The following is a 22,152-nucleotide window of genomic DNA, read 5'->3' as shown; positions in this document are numbered from 1 at the left end:
TAAAGATCGAACCTATTAACGAGCACGTCGCGACACATTTAAATGCTGCTAAAACGTTATCAGAAACTCGGATCTAAGCCTCAAAGCAAGCTTATTACCCAAGCTTTTCTTTTCTTTACCTTCCTTTTTTTTTTCCATCATCTGTGCTTTCTCCCTAGTTTGGAAGATATTCTCAGAAGGGACACTTAGTTACAACGGCGAGGATGAGACAAAGAAATCTCCGGGAAAGTGTCCTACTCACAAGGGGAGTTGGGCCGTCCCTTTCACGCCATGAGGGGGAAAGTGAGCCCCCACTGTTAAAACTCTCAAAATGGTGTTTGCCGCCCGTGGAAGCGACCTTGTTTCATATGGAAACTGCCTTTCTTTCGAATGAAACTTCCCTTCACGAACTTGAACGCCTCCTTACTGAAAGTACCAGGGCCTCGAATCGAATCTGGTGGAAGAGATATTTAATTTGACATTTATAGCTCTAAAGATCTGATTTTGGATCCACTTTCTTCTACCCAAATGTTACTCTAGTTGTTGAAAAAGTGGAGAAAAATTTGATCCATAATTTGGATAGATGAACAAGAAACCTAAGAATTAGCCTTCTACCAGTCATCATCGATCCGACCAGCTACACTATACAGCTTACGGCAATCTCAACATTAGTTAAATGCGAACTTTGAAGTTGTGGAGACAACTTTTTCTTAATAAAGGTAGGGGGGCTAACCCCAAGCGAGCGTTTGAGAGAAAAAGAAAGGAAAATGGTCGATGAGGCATGAAGGAGAGATGGATGAGACTTTTCCACCCAGGAGAAGTTGTCCGAGATAAAGGCATCAAAGGGGCGATGGGTATTTCAGTAATTTCGCAGAATAAGGGGAATCTGTCGGCAATGACGCCCACGATTAAGTCGTGGGGTGGGTTTGGTCTTAAGCGCCGATCACGATATTCCAACGGCAACAACCAATTTCTTCTCTCTGAGAGTTTTTTTTTTTTTCCAAGAGCACCCTTGAGAATTTCAAATAATTTCGGACTGCCCCTACGCCTGCCAAAACGGGTTGGTCTCGGATCAAATTGACCTCCTCCGATTAGCTCTACCGAATAAATTCAAACACGAAACAATATGACTTTAGGTGCTCATTAAATGGGTCCTTAACTCCCGAGAGCAAATGAAACCCAAGGAGAACGGTAAGACCGGGCCACCGATGACGACCCGATTACGATGTCCATGTCCCATGCGCTTTCCACCGTTCAAGGGAAGGGTAGTTAGGTCAATTTCCATATGAAAGGCCGGTCTTAGAGGGGCGCATCTCGGAAAGGTGAAGCCAAGTATGAGGATAATCAAGTAATTTGCGGATTCAACATATTCTTATTATCCCCCCCCACCTGCACTCAACGCCTCCCCTCGTCTCTCTTCTTCCATTTCGGTTCGTCTGGCTTCTGTTCGTCCGCTCCTTCCTTCATTCTCACACACTCTTCTCTCTCAGTAAGTTCCACCTTGTTTCCCTTCTTCTTTTTCTTGTTTCATGCATAATAGAACCGCGATTCAGTTGTTTCGTTCCTTTTTTTCTTTTCTTCTTCCCCTTCAGGTTGTTGAATTTTGATAACTCCTGTTCTCTCAAGTTTTTGAAATGATCGTGATTGAATATCACCAAAATCAATCACCGCCTGATTTTAATGCTGTCTTAATTCGAAGTATGCAGTTGTAGAATTGATTACTTATTTCTCTTTCTCTTAAGTTTGCGGAGAGAATTGAAGTCGGGAGCTGGAGATGGCGAGCTTCGAGAAGGCCTCTTCGTCCGAGGAGGTGAGCGGAATTCTTCTCCCTTCCCGACCATTCTCGATTCCTTTCCGTCTTTGTAGAAGATCGCCTGTGAATTCTCCAGCAAACGGCAAATAATTCCTCTAAAACTTTGTCAATTTCCCCTGGATTCCCCCGAAAGCCGTTCGATTTCCTCGGGTCCAATTCATTTTCATTCCCCCCTCTCCCTTTTTCTTTTGCCGGGAACCAACGGTCGGCTAATGAACTTTTCAGTTTAACCACATCCGTCCATCCACCTTGGTTCTGTGTTTCTCGTCAGACCTTGAGGGTTGAACTCATTCTGGGTCTAACCCGGTTGAGAAAATGACCCGAAAGTCATTCTCCGCATGGGGTCAGACCCGGATCTCCCATATGACCCGTGATCCGGCTGTCGATTTTTTTTTGGCAACCAAACGGGTCTCGGAGTATGGATTTGGATAAAAAAATCCATTAACCATATAACTAATTCTATCTCTGATGTTTGTGTGGATGGACAGGGAACCACGTTGGCAAACAACAAGTACGGTGCAATGGCTCCAAAGAAGAAGCCCCTCATTTCTAAGGTGACTTTTCCAACTCCATTTCTCCATGTAAATCTTTCTCTGGTTCTGTCGTGGAGATAAGAATTCCGGAAGCCGTTCATCTGGGAGATCTACGGTCCAATTCCAAAGCGAGGAAAGACCATACGTTTATGATTACGTATTCGGTGGTACCACCAAGTTGTCCCGGAATGTATTTAGAAAGGGTAGACAATCGGGTCGCCTACCTTTCGGTCTCTCTTATCTGATGGCCGTTCCTTTTTTAACCAAACCTCTCCGGTGCAGTCAAAATTTTGACGAGTCGTGAGTCCAGTCTGAAATTGATTTGAAGGGGAAACTGGATGGGATCAGGTCACTTTCTGGTCAAGGCTGGTGACTGCGACCTAACCAACATCAAGACGGTCGGGCCGGGCTTTTGTTTTGGCCGACGTCCGCTCTAGAGTCGTTGTTTACGATGGCAATTTTTATTTGCAAGTTGTCAATTTGGGGTCAAGCCGGACTAAGAAGTGTCTAGATCAAACCAACTTGTGCCTAAAATTAGGCACCTGGAGTGCTAAATCTGACCTCCACGAGGTCAGTGGTAGGCTCGACCCACCCTGTTGTTCTTTGGTTTGGGTAATATCTGTTATCACCTAAACCATTCAGTCGTTCTTTTATGTTATTAGCGGGTTGGATCCATGCCATAATTGATTCATTGGATCCAGACCCCTTAGCGAACTCGACCTGGGTGCTGCTGCTAGTTTCTCCTTTTAGTCATCTTTGCTTGTTTTCGCCAACTTGGTATCTCTACTTTTACATTGCTTGGGCCAATTACCTACCCACCCACCAGCATCCTTTGATCGCCAAGAAGAAGGCACCTGTCCTTTCTTGAATAACCACACCATTTACTGTACATGAAATATGACTTTTATTTTCTTTCTTCTCGAGCTAAATTCACCTTTCTTTTTTGGATGTTTTTCCATCGTCTGATATCACATGGAAATTTGTTTTCTCCTGATATGGGTTTTGAGAAAATGGCGTCCGAGTTGAGAGAATTTACTGCTTACTAGGCAGTGCAAAACTCCTAAATCAATACTCTGCCGCCACTGTCTGGGCCTTTAGGCTTGGTTGGCATTTTAGGAACTGGACCAGCAACCCCTGACTTTACACCAGCCATTGGCTCGGAAGAGCTCTGATAAAAATTTCTGATTGGCAGGACCACGAGAGGGCTTTCTTCGACTCTGCCGACTGGGCTTTATGCAAGGTTTGATCATCAAACTTTTCATCTCGTGTGTGTCTGTGTGTGTCCTCTTTTCCCAAGCTTTATTCGTACCTTATATATATATATATTCTCTTCTTTCATATTTACTGATTCTAAGGTGGGAAACATGGTTGTAAAGATGAAAAGTAAGAAGAAAGAAAAAAAAAATAGGTGGGAGGAGAGGTCACCCTATATAGTAGAAATTGTTTCATAATAGACCTAGACAAGCTTTTGTGATGTTTACAATTGGTGCCAACATTTGAACCGTGTCTTCTTTGCGATGGTTGGTACGCGTTGGACACAGAAATCATAGGCCACACTATTAGTTTGTAAGAAGAGAAAATTCGAGTCCTGACTAAGGGTTAAAAGCTATTAAACAATTTTTTACAAACGGAATGCCAGTTTGAAAGTTAGAAAAAAATCTATGGTCGTCATCAATGGCGATACCGTATTTGTCTAGCTACTCTCAATAGCGGGATATTAAATCTCATTTTGTGTATTCATGCGCACCACGATTGGATTGAGTGCCAATAGGTTTAATCATTTTTAAGAGTTACGAAGTCCAATACAAGGCGGCTGGCAAGCCTGCACATAAGATTGAGCTAACCACGATCCATGTTCGAGAACTTTGTTAAGCAAAAAGAATGCCTTCTGAGGATGCTTATCTTATCCAAAGTTAACGAACATATCCATGAAAAAAAAATGACAATGACAGTGTTTACACCAAGTAAGCTGAACCTGGTCATCTTACTTGGATGCACTAAATTTCTTGATCTGACGTCGGACCTTCACTTTCTAACAAGTGATCCGCTTTATCTGCCCCAGTGAAATATCTATCTTGGTGCTTTATCGGAAATAGTGCCATCATCTGAGCTAAGAACAAGATGCCATGTTTCTAACCACTGCTACAAAAAACATGTTTTTTTTTTAAAAATAAAAAACATAAAAAAACTAGTCAGCAATAAAAAAAGGAAAAAGCATATTTTTTATAAAAACGCCAAAAACAAAAAAAAACCCAAAAGAGCGTTTTTTCACGTTTCTTTTTTATTTTCATTTTTTCATGTTTCCACCTTTTATTTTCAGCTTTTTCGTGTTTTTTTTCACGTTTTTTTTTCAGTTTTTAATTGCCAGATTTTTATTTTCACATTTATCGTGTTTTATTTTTAAGACAGTGTCCAGTTTATCTTTCTCGCCGAAAGATTAATTGATTTAAAATTCGCTGGATTTTTCTTAAAAACATAACTTTGTTCTTTTAAGCCAAAGAAAAATCTCACCATTTATAACCCTGAAATGTGAAAAGGATATTTGTGTTTATGTTCCTAACATCTCAAGAACAAGAACGACAAAATGTGCCATTGAGGGTCAAGTTTCCATCAACAGCGGAACGTACAGTCAACTGAACATGGAATCACCTCCTTTGGTAATTTATAGGACACGTAGATGTGTTCCACTAAGCCAACAGACCAAGCGAGTGTTAATTTCTTACGTTGAAGATGTTCAGAACGCGGCGTCTTAGTTTTGTTGTCTGAAGAACATGAAGTACAAACGTGGACACGCCATCCACAGGATGCTCATTCTGCAGTCAACGAACCAAACGCCTTTTAAAAGTGTGGTCGATGTTCATTATAAAACAGGTGAACACCTCACTGTGTTCCTTGTTTGGGCCAATCAGGCAGGTGCAAACGCGGGACGCGAAGCACTTGCACATTTGCACAAAGCATTCTACACATTGTAATGAGCGGAATAGGATGCCCACCGTGTTCTGTTGAGGTGTGCATGGTTGCTCCATCGACCAAGTGGTTGTCGTCGTGCTATTTTCACAGATCCATGATATTTAAATCATAAGATTTAGATCCAACATTGAAACGAGTGTTGTTGTCAATTTGCTTTGCACTTTCCCTTTTCTTTTGAACTTCATGTTCAATCTTCTTCCTTTGTCTTATTCATGCAAAAAGCAAGGAGCAGCTCAGAATTGCGGTAGAGTAATCGCGGTTGAGTCGTTGCAGCCAAAATTACAGGTCTCTCTCTCTCTCTCTCTACGCACACACGCACACACAATTTCCATTTTTTTTCTTAAAAATCACCAGTATTAGGGTGAGGAGGAGTTAAAATGAGAAATGAGAAAAAAAGAGTAAAAAAAGACAAGAAAACGGAAAAAAAGTTGAAAAACTAGTTACGAAGTGGAATAGGTTGAACCTATTTTTCATATATATTTATATATAGACAAGCAACACTCTGACTTGGTCAAGCGCCAACTACTAAAAGGAAAAAGGGGCCCGTTGACTGGGCCGGAGAAAATTGAAAAACAAAGCTTAGCCAACCTAGTAGGGTCTCTATTGAAAATGAGTGTTCTGATCAGTCCACAATCGTTGAGCCACCGATATTTTCTCTGTGTTTGGTGAGTTGTCTCCTTTCTGAATTCAACCGGGGCAAAATCATGATTTTGGCATGACATGGAGGCGTCCAACAATCGAAGACCATTTTACTCCTCTAATCTTGGTTGGTTTTGACTCGCCAACCTCGAGTTCAAGCAGGGAATGGCGTTTTCCCTCAAATTTTGGGAAAAATATATTTTGCAAGTTGAAATCTTTGTCTTTCCGGTACAATCAATAATGTTCTTTCGTTCAACTGCTCTAGAGTGGGTTGGATATTTTGGGGCGCATTCTTTTCTTTCTATTGTTTAGGTTGAATGGAGGTTTACAATTTTCCAACGAGGAATTTTGACATTCTTTTGGAATAACTCGGCGCAGAGAACACCACATCAGCAGCTACCTCCTCGAAGGCCAACATGTACATCCGGAAGCACTTCGGTTGGTACCCTCTTTGCTCGTAATACACACAGCTACTAAAACAATTGATATCATCGTTTTCTAGATGATGATGGAAACAAAGGTTCCGTTTGGATATTGAGAGCAAAGCTTGGTTATAAAAAGCTAGGTTTTTCTTTAAAAGCATGGTTTTGGACACTCAAAACCAGAAAATCAGGTCTTGGGTGTCATCCGAGAAGGCCTTAGTCTTTTTATCGTGTTAAACTCAGATTTCAAGGTGTGTGCATGTTTACCATCTCCTATTCTCGTTATCCTTTTGAGTACCACCTTTGAAGAATACCTTTTCATTTACCCTCGAAAGTCCAAGTTGCTTTGCCCTCTTGCAGTGGGCGCATGCTTTGGATGGTGAACTCTAGGCCTCCTTTTACTTGGAGGCTTTTGGACTCATTGTTGGAAATTTTTTAATTAATTGAACATTGCAAATGTAATTTAGATGATCTGTTTCTTTAAACATGGGAGTCGAGATGGTAGATCGAATAGTCTTGCAGCATTTTCCTAAAGCAAAGACACAAGCTACAAGCTTTTCCAAACAAAGATCATAGTGTTTTCCCCCAACACAAGGCTTCAACAGTCAATTTCGCTTTGTCAAACCCATCTGTAAGATTTGTATAAGACAGCTTTCCGCAATGTTATGGGAGAGGCTTTGACAGCAAAGACAAATAGAAACGATGATCCCCGGCTTATTCTGATAGGCAATTTACTCTGTTTCATTAGTTCAACACTCAACGACGCGGGCAGCTTGTGATATTAAAGTGTCAAAAATAGTGAATGGGACGAAGGGACAATTGATTTCCTAGACCATGTTTCAATCTGCTATTAATCACCTATGAGAATTATTTCAGAAATTTTGCTCCCTTGCAAATGTCTTATTGATTTTTGTTCCGGTTTTTGCAGAGTGAATAGAGATGATCATCATAGTCAGTTCAGCAGAAGGGCTGTTCAAGTAGGGATCATAAATCTGTTTCTAATATGAAAAACTCTATGGGGCCAATGGCACTGTGGGCTGATGTAATACAAGGCCGTCCGTTCTGTCCTTTTTCTTTGAAAAAGTTTTTTCTTTATATAAAATTTAGAGAGGAGAAAAGAAAAGAAAGCAAGAAATTGGCCGGCGCATGACAAGAAAATCTCCATGTGGTAAAGGATGACAGGGTAGGTGCTTGGCAAATGGTGATGCTATTCTAGTGGATTCATGAGACCATGTTCTGGTTGGATTCGATAGAAATTTGAAATATCTGATATAACTACTAAAAACTACGTAAAGCATGGGTGCTTTTAAGTGTGTTTTCAGTAACCCAAGAAAGCAGCAGCATTTGAACTTGGATATTTCGTTAGAAGATCATGAAATCAAGACATATTTGGTTGCAAGGACAGGATACATGTTAGCCTGTTAATTTCTTTAAAACAAGCGGGAGTAAACTAAATTCTACAAATATATAGTGAATATAAATCACATGTTCAAACGCTAACTTGATCGATCTACTGAATGAACTTCTCGTAGATTGCCTCACTAACTGCAAACACTAGCATTTTTAGCATGGAAGTCATCTTCAATTTTTTATCTTAACCAAGAGAGCCGCTTCTACCAACAAACGGAAAACTGAACTCCATGGAAGATTCAAAATACTCACACTGCAAGAGACTGTTCTGTTCTCCAACCGATGCTGTGAGTCACATGGCCATATTAATGGCATATGCCCTGGGCAACACTCCTTGTACGTCGGTTCTGCTGCACCACTATCATTTGTCTACACCATTCAACATCTTACCCTGACGCTAACTTTTGTAAAAGCCATAGTCATGACAGGGAGGAAAGTTTTGATAAAGTCATACACCATATTTTTTTTTACTGTACTTGCTAGAAGAAAATACCATAAAGGGATGGGCGAAGCAATCATTGTGGAAAAAGAAATTTGTTCTCTCATCATGTCAACTTGTCTACAGCAGTTCTAACTCTTCTTGTGGGGCACTTCTGTCCCTCGGAAGCTGGTTATGTATGTTGTTCTTGAAATTTCATGCGCTATTTTAATGATAACAAAAAATATTCATGATTAATATAAAAAGAAATCTTTTTGTAGAGACAAAAAAAAAAGTGCAAAAAGAAAATTTGAAGATTTGATAAAAGTAAAATTTGTCTAGCCAATATACTCCTTTAAGTAGTAAAAAAATATTTTCATTTTTTTGTTCTGTTCATAGTGTTATCTCATAAATCTTTTGTTATCTCATAGACATTACCTTATACATCAATCCATCTGCTATCTCATTATCTCATACTTATTTGTTATTTCATACATATTTGTTATTTTGCGCACATGCATATCCAATATTTGGGCATGAAAGTAAATGTGCATATTAATAGTAGGCCTCCACATTCGGCATACGCTCGTTACCTACATGGGAGCAGCATAAAGAACTCGATTCCCTGTCCCTCTGCATCACTAGTACTTTCTTACTGTTTTTTTTTTCCTATAGAGCTGCACCATCTGTGGTAACTCTTTAAGCCTTTCAATTATCTTGATGATTCATATCCTCAAATTATTCTCCCTTAATTCACAAGGTTTTCAATTTCCCTGTTTAAAAAGCTGCTTGGCATCAAACTGCCAGGCTGCTGGTTTACCCTTCTATGGGCGTAACTAACGCATTTGTTTTGTAAGTGCACTGCCCACACATGGTGCAGTTGCAAAAAAATTCATTTTGAACTTGCAAAGGGAAAAAAGATGAACTGGAATTCATGCTGCATTTGCATTGAACTGATTAAGATAGTTGAATCTAGTAGACTGATGGATGTGCCATTTGCCTCGTAAGTGCACTGCCCAACTGAGCAGATCAATGTTGAAGCCACCATGATGAATGAAGCTGCTACAGAAAACTGGTTCTGCAAATCAAGTTGCCTACTTGGTAGGGCATGGTCATCGCACATAAGGATAAAAAATTCTTGCCTGTTGCTCGTTGGCAGGTCTGTCGGTCTCCATGCCGAATCCAATAGCTTGATCGTCCGAAGACATGAGGGATGATGTTTACAAATTCCAAAGTCGCTTACAACTTTTGGAGATCTTCAAGGGGGTGGTAGCACACTGACCCTGTTATAAAGCAGTAGGATTAAGCATTCCTACCCTGCCTACTGACAAATTTTGGTGGATATAATCTAAAATTCTCGTGAAATCAAATCTTACAGCAGTGAATTGGAATATATGCACTTCAACATTGCTGCGATCAATGTCCAGGCTGCATGATCAGACCTGATGTGTTCACAAGGAAAGCAAACAGGCCACGACCAGGGACAAGGAAACAAGGCCTCAATAGCAAGGTTTACCTTGTATTTCCAGGCCCCACGGAAACTTTATATAGTTAAAGAGGTAGCGGAAAACGAGTGTCTGATAAAAATGCACTAAGAGCGAAACGTGGTGAGTGCGATCACTAAAGAATCACAGCATGATCTCTACATAGATAGGAAAGGGTACTTGAAATACTTCACCGGTGCGGAAAAGGCTCACCGTTGCCAGAGTGGATCGGTCAGAAGTGCAAAACCAAAACAAACGTGAATATATAAATTTCCTGCGCCATTCCCCACAAAATGAGGTCAGAGTGAAAAGGTAAACCCACTAGGAAGCCACCTTCTAGAGCCACCATTACAATCCTGCTCTAAACTTCGTAAAGAAACAGAAGTCAAGCATATGAAAACTTCAATTCGTGGGGAGATGCTGCACAACTAGCTTTTTCAATCACACACACACACACACAGCTGAAAGCCAATTCATTCCAGACACAACAAATCAGAAGCAAAAAGTGACGAGTAGAATTAGAGATAAGAACGGGGCACCAAAAAGCTAGGGAGAAAGAGAGAGATCTTAGAAAGTTAATTGAACTTAAGAGGATAATACATCAAGAATGACCAATATATGGTAAACGTAGAAGATGGACTCGAAGTGTCTAAGATGGGGTTCTTTCATTATGGCAGAAGGGCAAAATAAAGGCCTACCGATGAAGAAGACTTGCTGGATTCGCTCATTTTCAACGTACAAGAGTCAAGACTATTATATGGGGTGCACCTTTTCCCGACCCAAAGCTCTCCTCCCTCTTTAAAAATTATTTCCTTATTAAAGGATGCTGCTACTAAAAGACAATGCTATCCATATTGGTACTTTTGCATCAGTTTCCTACCATTCAGCCAATATGCATCGGCTGATATACCGGGCCCTAATATATTTTTTTCATTTTTAGTTAAAGTTATTTAGTAAATCTTTAATAAAACGTAAAAAAAAAGAAAAGTTACTTTTTCAACAACCATGTTCGGCCAGCATAAATTTAGTTTGAGATCAGCCAATACTGAGGATTGAGTAAAACTACATGATTCACCAATCTAAAAGGTAGTCAAAATATTAGTGGTCATGACTGCAAGCTTGTCAGGGTTCAGTCTAGGGCGGTCCAGTTCATCCGGGTAGATTCATTTGTTCATCAACTAAACAACCCAAACCAGTAAAAATAAGGGCATCCCAAGATCATCGTTTAGTCAGATAAGGTTGTGACCTAAAGCAAAATCTCTCATACCAGAGCTTGCACATTAGCTTGACAACAGTCTCCTAAAACACGCGGAGTGGTAACGAGAAAAAGGTGTTCGACTCTTATAATGATGCCAATGGATCAGGTTCACATCTGATGTACCATCTTACAAATCTAATTAATCAGACAAGCGACATATTTAAATTTGTGATCAAATAAAGAGAAGGTCAAACTAGTTCGCAATCTGATTCTTAAAACCGAAAAGTAATTCAAGCAAGAATCTGGCTTTGATAATGCTTCAATCTTGCATTTGATGATGAAACAAGACTGGGTTTCTGCGGATATGCTAAAACTTAACCGGCTTATTGCTTTACAGGCGAGTTAAGAGTTGAACTTGAACCCCCATATTTGAGCGTGGGCGCATACCTTGGCCGCAGGAGTTGATTTCAACGCGAAAACTTTGGACAACATAGGGTAGGGCTTCAATCAATTTGGCTCTTATCTGCACCAAATTCTTTTGTCATATACCCCTAAACTTGTTGTTGCAGACCCGACGTTCTCTTCTGCAAGTGGAACAAAGAACGGTCCTTGTCTCTTTCTTTCACGAGCAACCTTTGTAATAAGCAGTGTAGTTGAGGATGATAGTTTACAAGATAACAATTTGTAAGCGCAGTTGAGTTTGACCTGTCCATCCATGGCACGAGCCTCCCTGGCCCACGAGAAGTGGGCTCATGTCATTGTTAAGTAGATTTTTTGTTAGTAATGTTGATGTATTTATTGCCTTTGCCTCTTGAACAATGTTTACATAATACTCTCTCGCTCTCTCTGTTCCTTCTTCTTTTTTGGTCCCTTCTGTGTTAACTTTGTTTTCTTTACTGACTTTTTGTTTTCTTTGTGACTACTCGTTGCTCAATTTTGTTAATGAATTCCCATTTTGTCAGCTCTCCCACTCTGGGTCAAGCTCCATTTTTTGAAATCTTCCAAGAAGTTACTGTAGCTACCTAGCAAGATTGAGACAAAGGGACAAAAGGAGCACATGTGAGTCATGAAATACGGGTGGAATTGGTTCCAAACTTTGTGTCCAACAGTCTCGCTCCCAAATTTGGTGTTTCTTGATGACAATTGGGGAAAACTGGTGGTACCATGCTGGGACACTTGTGGTGCATTCTGGATGGTGATCCACGGCTCCGAACCCTCCAAGTGGTGCAAGCCCTTTGGCATCTAATCTGATTTCTAATGCATTTAGCTGATCCGAGCCCGACCCATTAACGTGACCCACGTGGGGCACCATAAGAGGCTCCTTGAAGACAGTTGTCAGCTAAATTCTAGCCCAGACTCGAGCTACTTTTCCATGATTAAATCCAGAACAAGTCATTTTCTCTTTTGCTCCATTAGCTTCAATGAGCAGCTATATAGCTTTTTGAGAGGTGCTTGGACCCACACCTCCCAATTTCTACTCAGCATTTTTCATGAGGCACATGGCCGTGGTGGCCTTTGTTTTTGGATTAGCAGCCAATTCTTGCAAGTCCAGTTCACCTTGAAAATGATTGACCCACATACTTTGGTTGGTGTCTGCCAAAAGAAGATTAAAGGGATGTTCCAATCCAACTGCTTAAGCAGAGCAGCCATTGCCAACGTTGCTTTTCCTTTTCCGGGCGCGAGAATCGATGCACATGCACTTTGAATTCACATTCCGTCATCTAAAAGAGTGCCTTCAACATGTGGGCGATCGATGGAATAATTCCATCACAAGGAAAGGGACTCTTGTTCAAGGATGATCCCCACAGCTTCCCAATCTCTTCCATCCAATGCTTATCCTACCACCATGTATTTATCCGTGGCAGTTGTAAAGACACTTATAAAGGTAAGGATATACAGTAACATTGTCTCATGAGTGAATGCATGCAGTGGTATTCTCCTTTTGCCTTTTCACCTTCTTGTCCGATTATTGGGATTGTGGTCACCACTCTGGCCCATGCAATCTGGATGCCCTTCAGAAGAAGGTTGCTCCCTGCTTGATCATTGAAAGTGGAAACAGGGAAAAAGGGGAAGAGAATTCGGAAGTTATGTGCCTAGTTGTAACATTATGTGGATATACATGTAAAGGGACTAATTTGTCGCTTTACATGCAAACATATCTTTGAATGTCATGCAATTCCCTCACCAATTTCTTTGACTCAAAACATAAGGGCCTTGTGGACTCCCCCATCCTCAACTGCCACCATTAAATCATTCGTTATACATTGAAGGCCTCGAATGTGTGGATGCCTGTGCTCTCCCCTTTAATTCCCGTATTTGGTAAATGCACTCTGCCTTGTCTATCTATATGGTAAGCATCCTCATCTTGCCATGGGTGTTTGATTCCTGTTCCTTGGTACTCGAAGAACAAATAGGCTGCATTTAGTTCCCATAGAATGGATGCTCCTGTTGAGGGGGAGCATTCATTCTTCAGCATTGCAAGAGCCCCCAAAGGGTGTACCATAACTGGTGGTCCGGAGCTGATGAGTCGGTAAAAATCTGGCTATTAGTTTGATTTTTTTGGGCAGACACTATTTCTATGAACTGTAAAAGTGTGACACCCTAGTTGACGGGTATATTAGTTCTCACTCAAGTCCTAAAGCAGCCCTTGACCCATAAAAAGGGGGGGATGTGAGGAGAAACTTTGGTCTCTTCAAAACATTGAACATTAGAAAAAGTGTCCTGGTTTGATTTGTGTGGATATACAGAGCGTCAATGTTCCTGTTCAGCCGCATATGCAGGTCGGATGCCTGCATCATGCCCACGGCAAAAGGATTGGATGGACAGGGCGCTACTATACAAAAACAAAAAGACGTTGAAGAACAACCCTCGTTGGTCTGTCAAATCTGTAAAACAGTTGAACAAAAGGTCGTGTCCTGTAACTGTGGCATTTTCACCGTCCATTTGTGGACAGCAAACGGGAGTCCGGTACAACTTGTTCCGAAAACGCTAATCAAACACCTTAAGATATGGGTGGGGACCATACACGGGCAGGATATCTAATAATGGCAAGCCCAAGCCCGCGAACTCCAAAGCGAGTCCGGGCATTACCATTCTCATGAGTTCATTAAGACATTGGAAAACTTCATCTGCAACATTCCATGTTTCTTTACTTTTACAGCAGCAAACACTGCAGCTGCAGCCAAGATACATAGCAACCTCAATTAATTTGAGACCTGAATAAGCAGCAAGGTAAATTGAAACCAGCAAGGCCAAGCTCCAGAAATTCCTGCAAACGGAGACTAAATGGCTCCACCTACCTGCAACAGATAAGCATTAAGATCGAGCTACATTGCATGCTTTGGGGGGCACGCACACTGACTGCAAGAGATCACAATAAGGAAAAATCCTGATATCGCCTAATTATTCCATGGAGTACTCTCTGCTGCCCAATGGGGGGAGTGATTTCATCCCAAGACAGGAGCAGATCTTCAGTCTGAAATGCATTTGAGGGAAGAACAGGAAAGGATCTGAGCGCCAGACCAGGTACCGAAAAAAGCAAGCAACCTTATTGGCCGGCACCAGGCTCCGCCATCACAAGACATTGATAGAAGGTAGCAGTGAACCCGGGGAACATACGGTGCAAGAACCCCACATGCTTAGTCTATACCATGCATTCTGCTGCATAGCTTGTTACACACAGTAACTGCTCCCTGGCAAGCCTTGCCAAGAGCAGACGTAGCAATAATTTCAAAGCCTGCTTCTTCTGGAAACAGTAGATCTCTCTGTACAAAAACACGATGGAAATGTACTGATATACTGGAATATAATGGTAGATCGTAGAAAAAGTTGTCGACTTTCTTTCTCAGTTTCGGGCCAAAGCATCATGCTATCAAAGTACCAACATGGATTCGAAAGGTACCCACAAGAAAGCAAGTGATTTGGACAACCTTGATGAAAAATCGATACAAAGTAACAGCAGCAAGCGATCAGGACAAACATGTTTGGAAGGGGAAGGACCAGCCCTGTGGATCTTGTTTTGGGTGCTGGTTAGCTGATCAGGCTTTCGGCGCGTCTCCAGCACTCGAGCCAAGGGGACTGGGCTGGGCTGGACTGTGGCCCTTTTTTGTCCCTTTAGTCCCAATTCCGTCCTGTTGGTAGGCCCTGCATGTGAGTCCAATGAGCTTGGGCACATGCTAGGCCCTGCTAAATTTGGCCTTCTTTTTTCTTCCACTGTTAGTGTGGGAATGTCAAAGATACCAGTAGGAGATTCCGGCTTCGGACGCTGCCAGGTTGTATCCATCAAGGCTTGAGTCACGCTAACATTCTTCAATAAATTATTTGAGTAGACCAGTTGCACATATATAGTTTACAATAGCTATATATATATATAATACCAATCACTACTGAGCCTATGTCTTGGTCTCTTGTTTCAATTGTGCCGCTAATAGATTATTCTAAAAAAAAAAGGCTCCTTAGAACATGAAAGGCTGAGATGGGTTACCATTGTCAAATAGTTGATTAATCTCTCTCAAAGAAGCACTCCAAATCCTATATAAAAGTCAGAATAAAAATAAGTATGGTACATTTCCTAAACCCTGGCTCATGGGTTAGAAATAAGAGAAACGTACAACCATTTAGAAAACTGAGTTTATTAGGAATCATTAACCACAAAAGGAGGATCATTGGTGTCAATCATCATCATGCACTAAAACAAATACTAATTTAGAATGGATTAGTCCGCTACCAACCTAACACCAACCAGCTTGAGCTGCTTAATTTTGTTTAAACTGATCATTAAAAATTGGGGTTGACATAGTCCGAGCTGGTTAGTGTAAGTTTAGTTGATCTAATGAACCAAGCAACCAATTTGACTCGGGTTCGGATCCCGAAACGGGTAGAGCCCAGATCAAGTGAGACGAACGTAAGAAAATTTTTCCTGGTAATGTGTACTTTCACACCATGGTTGATAGGTTGGGGAGAGAAGCTGTGTCTGTTTACATGGGCCTCAAAACAGTACAAAGAACTGTGTGCATTGTCCTTATCAAACTTGTAGCTTCACCTTTTTACTCTTTCTCATATTGGCCTTGACCAGTAGCCATCTGATTGAAACCTAACAGGCCCTAATTGACATGCTTCCCAAGCCTCTGTGGAGCCCAAGTGCTTGTCTCTTCTGGGATGACAGCCTATCATAGCTACCAAGATCTGTCACTAATCACTGTCCCTTCTTATTCAATTCTCCCTTAATCAAGAAGATGATGCCTTCATCTAGGCCCATGAACAGGGGCACTGGCTGTCAAGCACTTCAAGGTAGGTCTGAAGAAAGGAAAAAGTTTCTCAATCAGGTTCATTTGGAGGATTTGACAGGAATTTCTTATCGCATCGCCAACTTTTGCATGGAATTCTTTCTCTCGAGTGAACTTTGAAGATGCTTTGCGTCTACCTTTTACTTAGCAGATCAGAACAACAGCTTCGGCTTGTGATAATTAGAAGCATTCTGTAACAGCAGGCCTGATTCCGCCGATCCAAATGGGAACTGAACGTAAGCCCTTAAACCGTTAGCGGTCACAACAGATTAAATTCTCAAGCCGTGCATGTGAATGAGCAACGTACAGGGAATCACCATTTCCCACCTTTTTTTTTCAAGCGAAAAAGCATCAATAAATGTGGAATTGAATCGATGAAGAGGCAGCAGCCACGTGGTATACGTGGCTGTGAAGCAGGGACAGAAACGATGATTTGGATCATGAAGGAACGAATAGCAGAGAAAACGTATCACGGAAATAGTTCTGTTATTATTCATGAAGGAAGAGAAGGATGCCAGTTATGTGTGGTGCTTTTAATGCGCTATTCCTACTAGCATTTATTGATGACGAGATTACAGCAAACACTGCCGGAACTCCCAATCCAGATTGTTAATACGTCGCCGTCATAGTTTTAATAACTTGGCCGCGCAGACGCTGGTTTCACGAAGACGGAATTAATTATGCTTGGCGTTTTAAATCCATATCTAAACAACTATATTGAATTTAAACTGATGATCTGCCTCAACGTCACATGATTTCTTTTTTAACTTGCCCATGTAAGTGAGCTGGTCTCCTTACTATACCTTTTCATGTCCTCAACTTCGACTTGACTGTGGCTTTGCTTTGCCATGATTCACACTTGGTGGAACAACTAGGTCTCGACCTTGGACTGGGTTTGGCCCGGGTGCAGCCAAGCCCAATTCAAGTCAGTGGGCTCGAGCCTGTTTGTGCCCCGAGCGAGCCCAACACAGGCCCATGGCTGCCCGCTCATCGCAGCGTGACATGTCGGCGGGTCTTACGTGTTGCAGCCGGAGATGGTGAGCTGGCATTAGGTGTGCCAGCCATGTGGCAATCAAAATGGCGCCAGCGTCCACGTCAAGTGCAGCCCATTTGACCGTTAGAAGGGTTTTGGCTGGCAGCGGCCACAACATCTTGCCCTGGTTTGGACGGTGATTGCCTAACTTCCACAAGGCTCCCCTAATTTAGTAGGACCATCGTTTTTTTTTCTCTTTTGAAACAAGATGGGATGAACTAGTTGAGATTTAGTGAAATGTTACATATACTTTATGTACTTTTTATTCATAAAAACTGGTGGTTTGAAAGTCAGTGTTTTGTTCATGAGAACTTCACATAAACACACCTTAAACACCATTTTGAAGCTGAAACTTCACTGGAAACATGCCATTAAAGTTAATGCTCTTTGTAAATTAGAAATTAGGTCACTATTTGTTTCACCTTTTTATCATGTTGCTTAACTATAGTTTCAGGGCTGTAAGTGCATCTATTTTACTTGCATATTGGTCGAATAATCAAATATGCAGTTCCAAGTTGTTGCCAGCCAACGAAAACATAATGCGGAATATCTGCAAACATTGAAAGTCTTAATGCTTGTGAGAATTGAACCATGACTTGGGACCAAAAAGAGAAATTCATTCATAAGCAGCCCAATCATAGATGCCTACTTACATGATTCGTGAAAAGCTTGTGCATGGTAACTTGTGAATATTACCAAGTTAAAAGATGTTGGGAGCTAAAGCTTCATCGGGCCCATATTACCAAGTTACATGTACTCTTTGAGAGGACTTGAAGAATATGTTTACCTCATGGAAACTACTGTGGTGTCGGTGATTTTGGGCCTTTTCCACCATTTCAAAGAAAACCAACAGCAACAGCAATTTTTTTATATGTTGAAGAGTGAGAGAAAAAATATAACAAGCATTTTCTTAAATGGGAAAAAAGACAGGAGCCATCTAAGCAATTTTGAAACCCAAAAAAGAGTGATACTCTAGTACAGTTTTGGCGTTCATTGTTTATCGGCAACGTCGTTAAAAGATGAGAAACAGCGACTGTCTTTAGTTTTTCCATGAATTATTTCTAGACACTCTGAATTTGCTTCTCAATTAGACATCTTTTTTTGACCTCAACTTTTCTCCTTTCACACTTAACCAAAAAAAAAAAAACCACCACATTTAAGCGGTGAGACTTAGCCGCACTTTTTTTCGGCTGTGTCGACAACTCCATGATTTCCATATTGACCTCGATCTAATTGGCTGATGCCATACGAATCAAACCTTGAGATAATTAATTTCAATTTTCAATTCAACTTACAGGAAATATCAAACCAAATTCAGTAATGAATTGGTGGCTCCTCTCCATGAGGCAAAGACGTGCAGGAGCCAAGGCATAAACAAATAAGTTTGCTTAATGAAACCAGGCTTCCCAGTGAGAGAGAAAGAGAGAGAGAGAGACACACACACACACAGAGCTAGCGTACCAAGTGGCAGTACCGAAATGTCCGGCCGAGTTGAAGGGGGGAAAGATAACGATTGAAGAGAGAGAAAGAGGGACGAAATTAAATAAGCAGTTCGCTTTATCAGAGGCGAAGTAGTTGCTGGAAATTATTTTAAAGAGAGAAGGAAAAAGAAAAGAGGAAGAAAAGCCGGTAACTTTGAAAGGAGGAGGGTGAGCTGAAGAGAAGGCGGAGTACATCGCCTAACCCGTGAATCTTGGGCCCTCTTCTCTTCGCCTCTCTCCTCTTCCTATACCGGCTTCTCTTCCCTTTTCACATTATCAATAGCTTCGCATTTTACATTATACTTTCTCTCTCTCTCTTTCTCTCTTTTCTATCTATATATATATATATATATATATATACAAAGAGATCGAGAGAGAGAGAGAGAAAGGCACCTCTGCCAGCAAAGAAAGCGAAGGATTGGAGAAGGGTTTTCCCCTTTCCCTTGCTTCTTGTATAAGTTCTCTTCTTTCTCCACGAGTCAATCCCTCCTCTCTCTCTCTCCCTCTCTCTTTTTGTGTCCTGCTTTTTTGTTGAGGTCGGGCGACGAAATGAAACAGTAGATCTACATTGTTCATTGGGTTGCTCCTGCATTCTTTAGCTTTCTTGGCCACCATCATCTTCCTCTTTCCCTTGGTTGTGTACAAGGAAATGGTGTGGTCGTTGCAGTGGATGGAAGAACCAGAGTTGTGTTGGATGGGGGGAGGAGCGGTTGGTGGGGGTGGGAGCGAGGGAGAAGGTGGCTGTGGAGGAAGAGGAGGAAGGAGGAGAGGGAATGGTGATTGTTAATTTCGCCGGTCGTGACACAGAGAGAGGAAGAGAGAGAGAGAGAGTGACAATGTCGACTTGTTCGTCTCCTTCGTTGTCCATGAGGCGCCATTGGTGGATGACTAATCGCAAGGTTCGCGCTCTCTTCTTCTTCTTCTTCTTCTTCTTCTTCTCCTCCTCCTCCTTTACTGATGGTGTTGTTCTCTCTGACGGAGCTCTGGTTTGGCAATTTCCGCGAGTTCGTTCTTCTTCTTTTTTTCTTTGCGGGTTCTAGATGAGCCTCTCTGCAACTTTAATGGCGGAGCTCTTTGTTATATTCTTTTGTGCTTCGTTCCATTCCATTTCCAAGTTCTTGGTGAAACAGATTCACGCTCTCTCCATTTCTTTTCGTCACATTCTCTGTTTCTTTCTCCCTTGGATCCTTCTTTGGCATTATCTTCTACAGAAGAGGGGGCACCGCATCGTACGTCTTCACTCATTTCTGTTCGAGAAACCAAATTTTGTTCTTTTCTTTTTTCTCTGCTTCCATTTCGTACTATTTTTCCTAGATATTCTTCTCTTATTTCGTCTTAGCTAAATCTAGTGTTACTCATAAATCGTTTTGTCGCAATTGTGGTTTATATTGCATTCACCGTATATATACGCAGTAAGCCACAGTAATCCTGTTTTCCGGCAAAATCGATGCCGGAAACCGGCTAATTTGGTCTCACCAAAGGGTTTTTTCTTGTAGGTGGCGGAGAAACACGTGAAGGAAGCGCGAGCTCTATTGGCGAGCCACGACCAAGCCCAGAAGCAGGCGGCGCTTGGCCTGCTTGACGCCGCTATCGCTCTGTGTCCCCGCTGGGACACGCCCCTCCATCTCAAGGCCACCGCCCTCCTCCGTCTTCAACGCTACCGAGACGTCGCCGAACTCTTCCGAGACGACATCCCCCCCTCTTCCAGTTTCCCTGACGACTCAGCCGCCTCCTCCTCCTCTGACTCACTCTCGCGCGAGAACCTCAACCTCCTTCCGCCAACCAATTCCGCGGTCCTTACCCGCTGCTTCTCCGTCTCCGACCTCAAGCATCGCATTGCCGCCAGAGATACTCCTCGAAGCAGCGGCCATCACCACCATCGTCAGTACTGGCGCTACCTCATCCTCGGACAGGCTCTCTCCCACCTCGGCCTCCTGGAGGAATCCCTCCAGCTTCTCCAGGCCGGGAAGCGCCTCGCCTCCGCGGCCTCTCGCCGGGACAGCGTCCTTTCCTCAGATGACGTCTTTGCCGCATCGGGTGGCTGCGCAAATGCCGCGGCGGCAGAGCTAGATAGTGCCACGCAGCTACTTTCCAACTTGAAGTTTCTCCTCCGGCGCCGCGCTGCCGCACTAGCTGCACTCGAGAATGGCATACCGCCGGAGGCGGTACGTCACCTTTCGAAAATATTGGAAGGCTCTCGCCGGGCCGTTCCACAGGCTTTCCTCGCTGAGTGCTACACCCTACGCGCAGCTGCCTACCGGGCAGGTGGCCGGATTCCGGAAGCGATAGCCGACTGCAACCGCGCGCTCGCCCTCGATCCCACCTGCGTTGACGCTCTATCCGCCCGCTCCTCCCTGCTTGAGCATGTCCGGTGCTTCACCGAGTGCCTGCAGGACCTTGAGCACCTGAAGCTCCTCTACGACTCGATCCTTCGTGATCGGAAGCTCCCCGGCCCGGCCTGGAGGCGTGGTGGCCGCGGCGGTCAATTCTCCGTCGGGGAATTTGCTGCGAACTCGAGGTCCGTAGCCGGCAAGATCGCCGAGATGAAGCGGATGGTGGTGGCAGGCTCTACTCCGCCAGTGGACTACTACGCCCTGCTGGGTCTGCGGCGCGGATGCACCCGCTCGGAGCTGGAGTGCGCATACCGGCTTCTGTGCCTCCGACACCGGCCGGACCGCGCCACCACCTTCGTTGAGCGCTGCGAGTTCGTCGAGGATCGGGACGCTGACGGCGTGAGGGACCAAGCGAAGATGTCGGCGTTGCTGCTCTACAGGTTGCTGCAGAAGGCCTATGCCAACGTCATGGCTGCCGTGCTGGAGCAAGAAGCAGCTGCCAAGCAGAAGAGAGCAGCCGCCGCAGCAGCAGCAGCAGCAGCGGCTGCAGCGGCTGCCGCTGCGATGGCCGAAGCAAAGGCCACGACCACCGTGTCGAGAATTATGGACGTTAGAAAGGGCGGCCGCAACCGAAAACCGTCAAACTGCTCCAGCACCAAGCAGGAATTACCGGATAATTCGCCGGTCCCAGCGGCATTTCCTGGCGGGTTTTGCCGCGAAATTGGAGGTGCCGGGGGCATTCTTTCGCCGAGTTTTGCGCCGCGCCATCTTCACGAAACCTTGAGCTGCTGAAACTTTCAGACTCTTTCGTCCGGCGTCCCTTGTCTTCTGTGTAAAAATTTGTCGAATCGGCGGATGGAAAATTTTGCTTCTTTGGAAGGTCTTTTGCTCTGTGTTCATTCTACCCTGTTCTGTTGTTACTTGGTAATACAATGTAGAGTTTATTTCTCTTCAGACTCGGTTATGTTTCTTTCTCTCAGCCTAATTTTGTTTCTTCAGTTTGTGAAAGCATGAGAACATTATCAGGATGAATCGCTTCTCTTGAAAATACTCAACTGTGAGTTGAAACGAATTAAGAGAGAGAGAGAGAGGGGGGGGGGGGGTTGCTTTTCAATCAAATCACTCTTTCATAGTAGGTATGAAAAGAAGTTTGA

General features: G+C 43.0%; 2 protein-coding genes across 2 annotated transcripts; both read left to right on the top strand.

Annotated features, from left to right (window-relative positions):
• The first annotated feature begins 1,333 nt into the window (after positions 1 to 1,333).
• LOC116261717 (uncharacterized) lies at positions 1,334 to 7,503 on the top strand. The gene is made up of 7 exons (XM_031640531.2): positions 1,334 to 1,468; positions 1,722 to 1,789; positions 2,281 to 2,346; positions 3,518 to 3,565; positions 5,518 to 5,580; positions 6,313 to 6,372; positions 7,285 to 7,503. The coding sequence occupies exons 2-7, from the start codon at positions 1,754 to 1,756 to the stop codon at positions 7,291 to 7,293; spliced, it is 282 nt and encodes a 93-aa protein (XP_031496391.1). The 5' UTR covers positions 1,334 to 1,468; positions 1,722 to 1,753; the 3' UTR covers positions 7,294 to 7,503.
• An 11,291-nt stretch (positions 7,504 to 18,794) lies between these two features.
• Positions 18,795 to 21,952, top strand: LOC116263346 (uncharacterized). Its single transcript, XM_031643044.2, has 2 exons — positions 18,795 to 19,564; positions 20,162 to 21,952. Exons 1-2 carry the CDS (start codon positions 19,439 to 19,441, stop codon positions 21,788 to 21,790), a joined length of 1,755 nt encoding a protein of 584 aa, XP_031498904.1. The 5' UTR covers positions 18,795 to 19,438; the 3' UTR covers positions 21,791 to 21,952.
• The last annotated feature ends 200 nt before the right edge of the window (positions 21,953 to 22,152 follow it).

This window comes from Nymphaea colorata, chromosome 10 (genome assembly GCF_008831285.2).
Source record: "Nymphaea colorata isolate Beijing-Zhang1983 chromosome 10, ASM883128v2, whole genome shotgun sequence".
NCBI lineage: Eukaryota > Viridiplantae > Streptophyta > Magnoliopsida > Nymphaeales > Nymphaeaceae > Nymphaea > Nymphaea colorata.
This window is presented reverse-complemented; position numbering and strand designations above follow the sequence as displayed.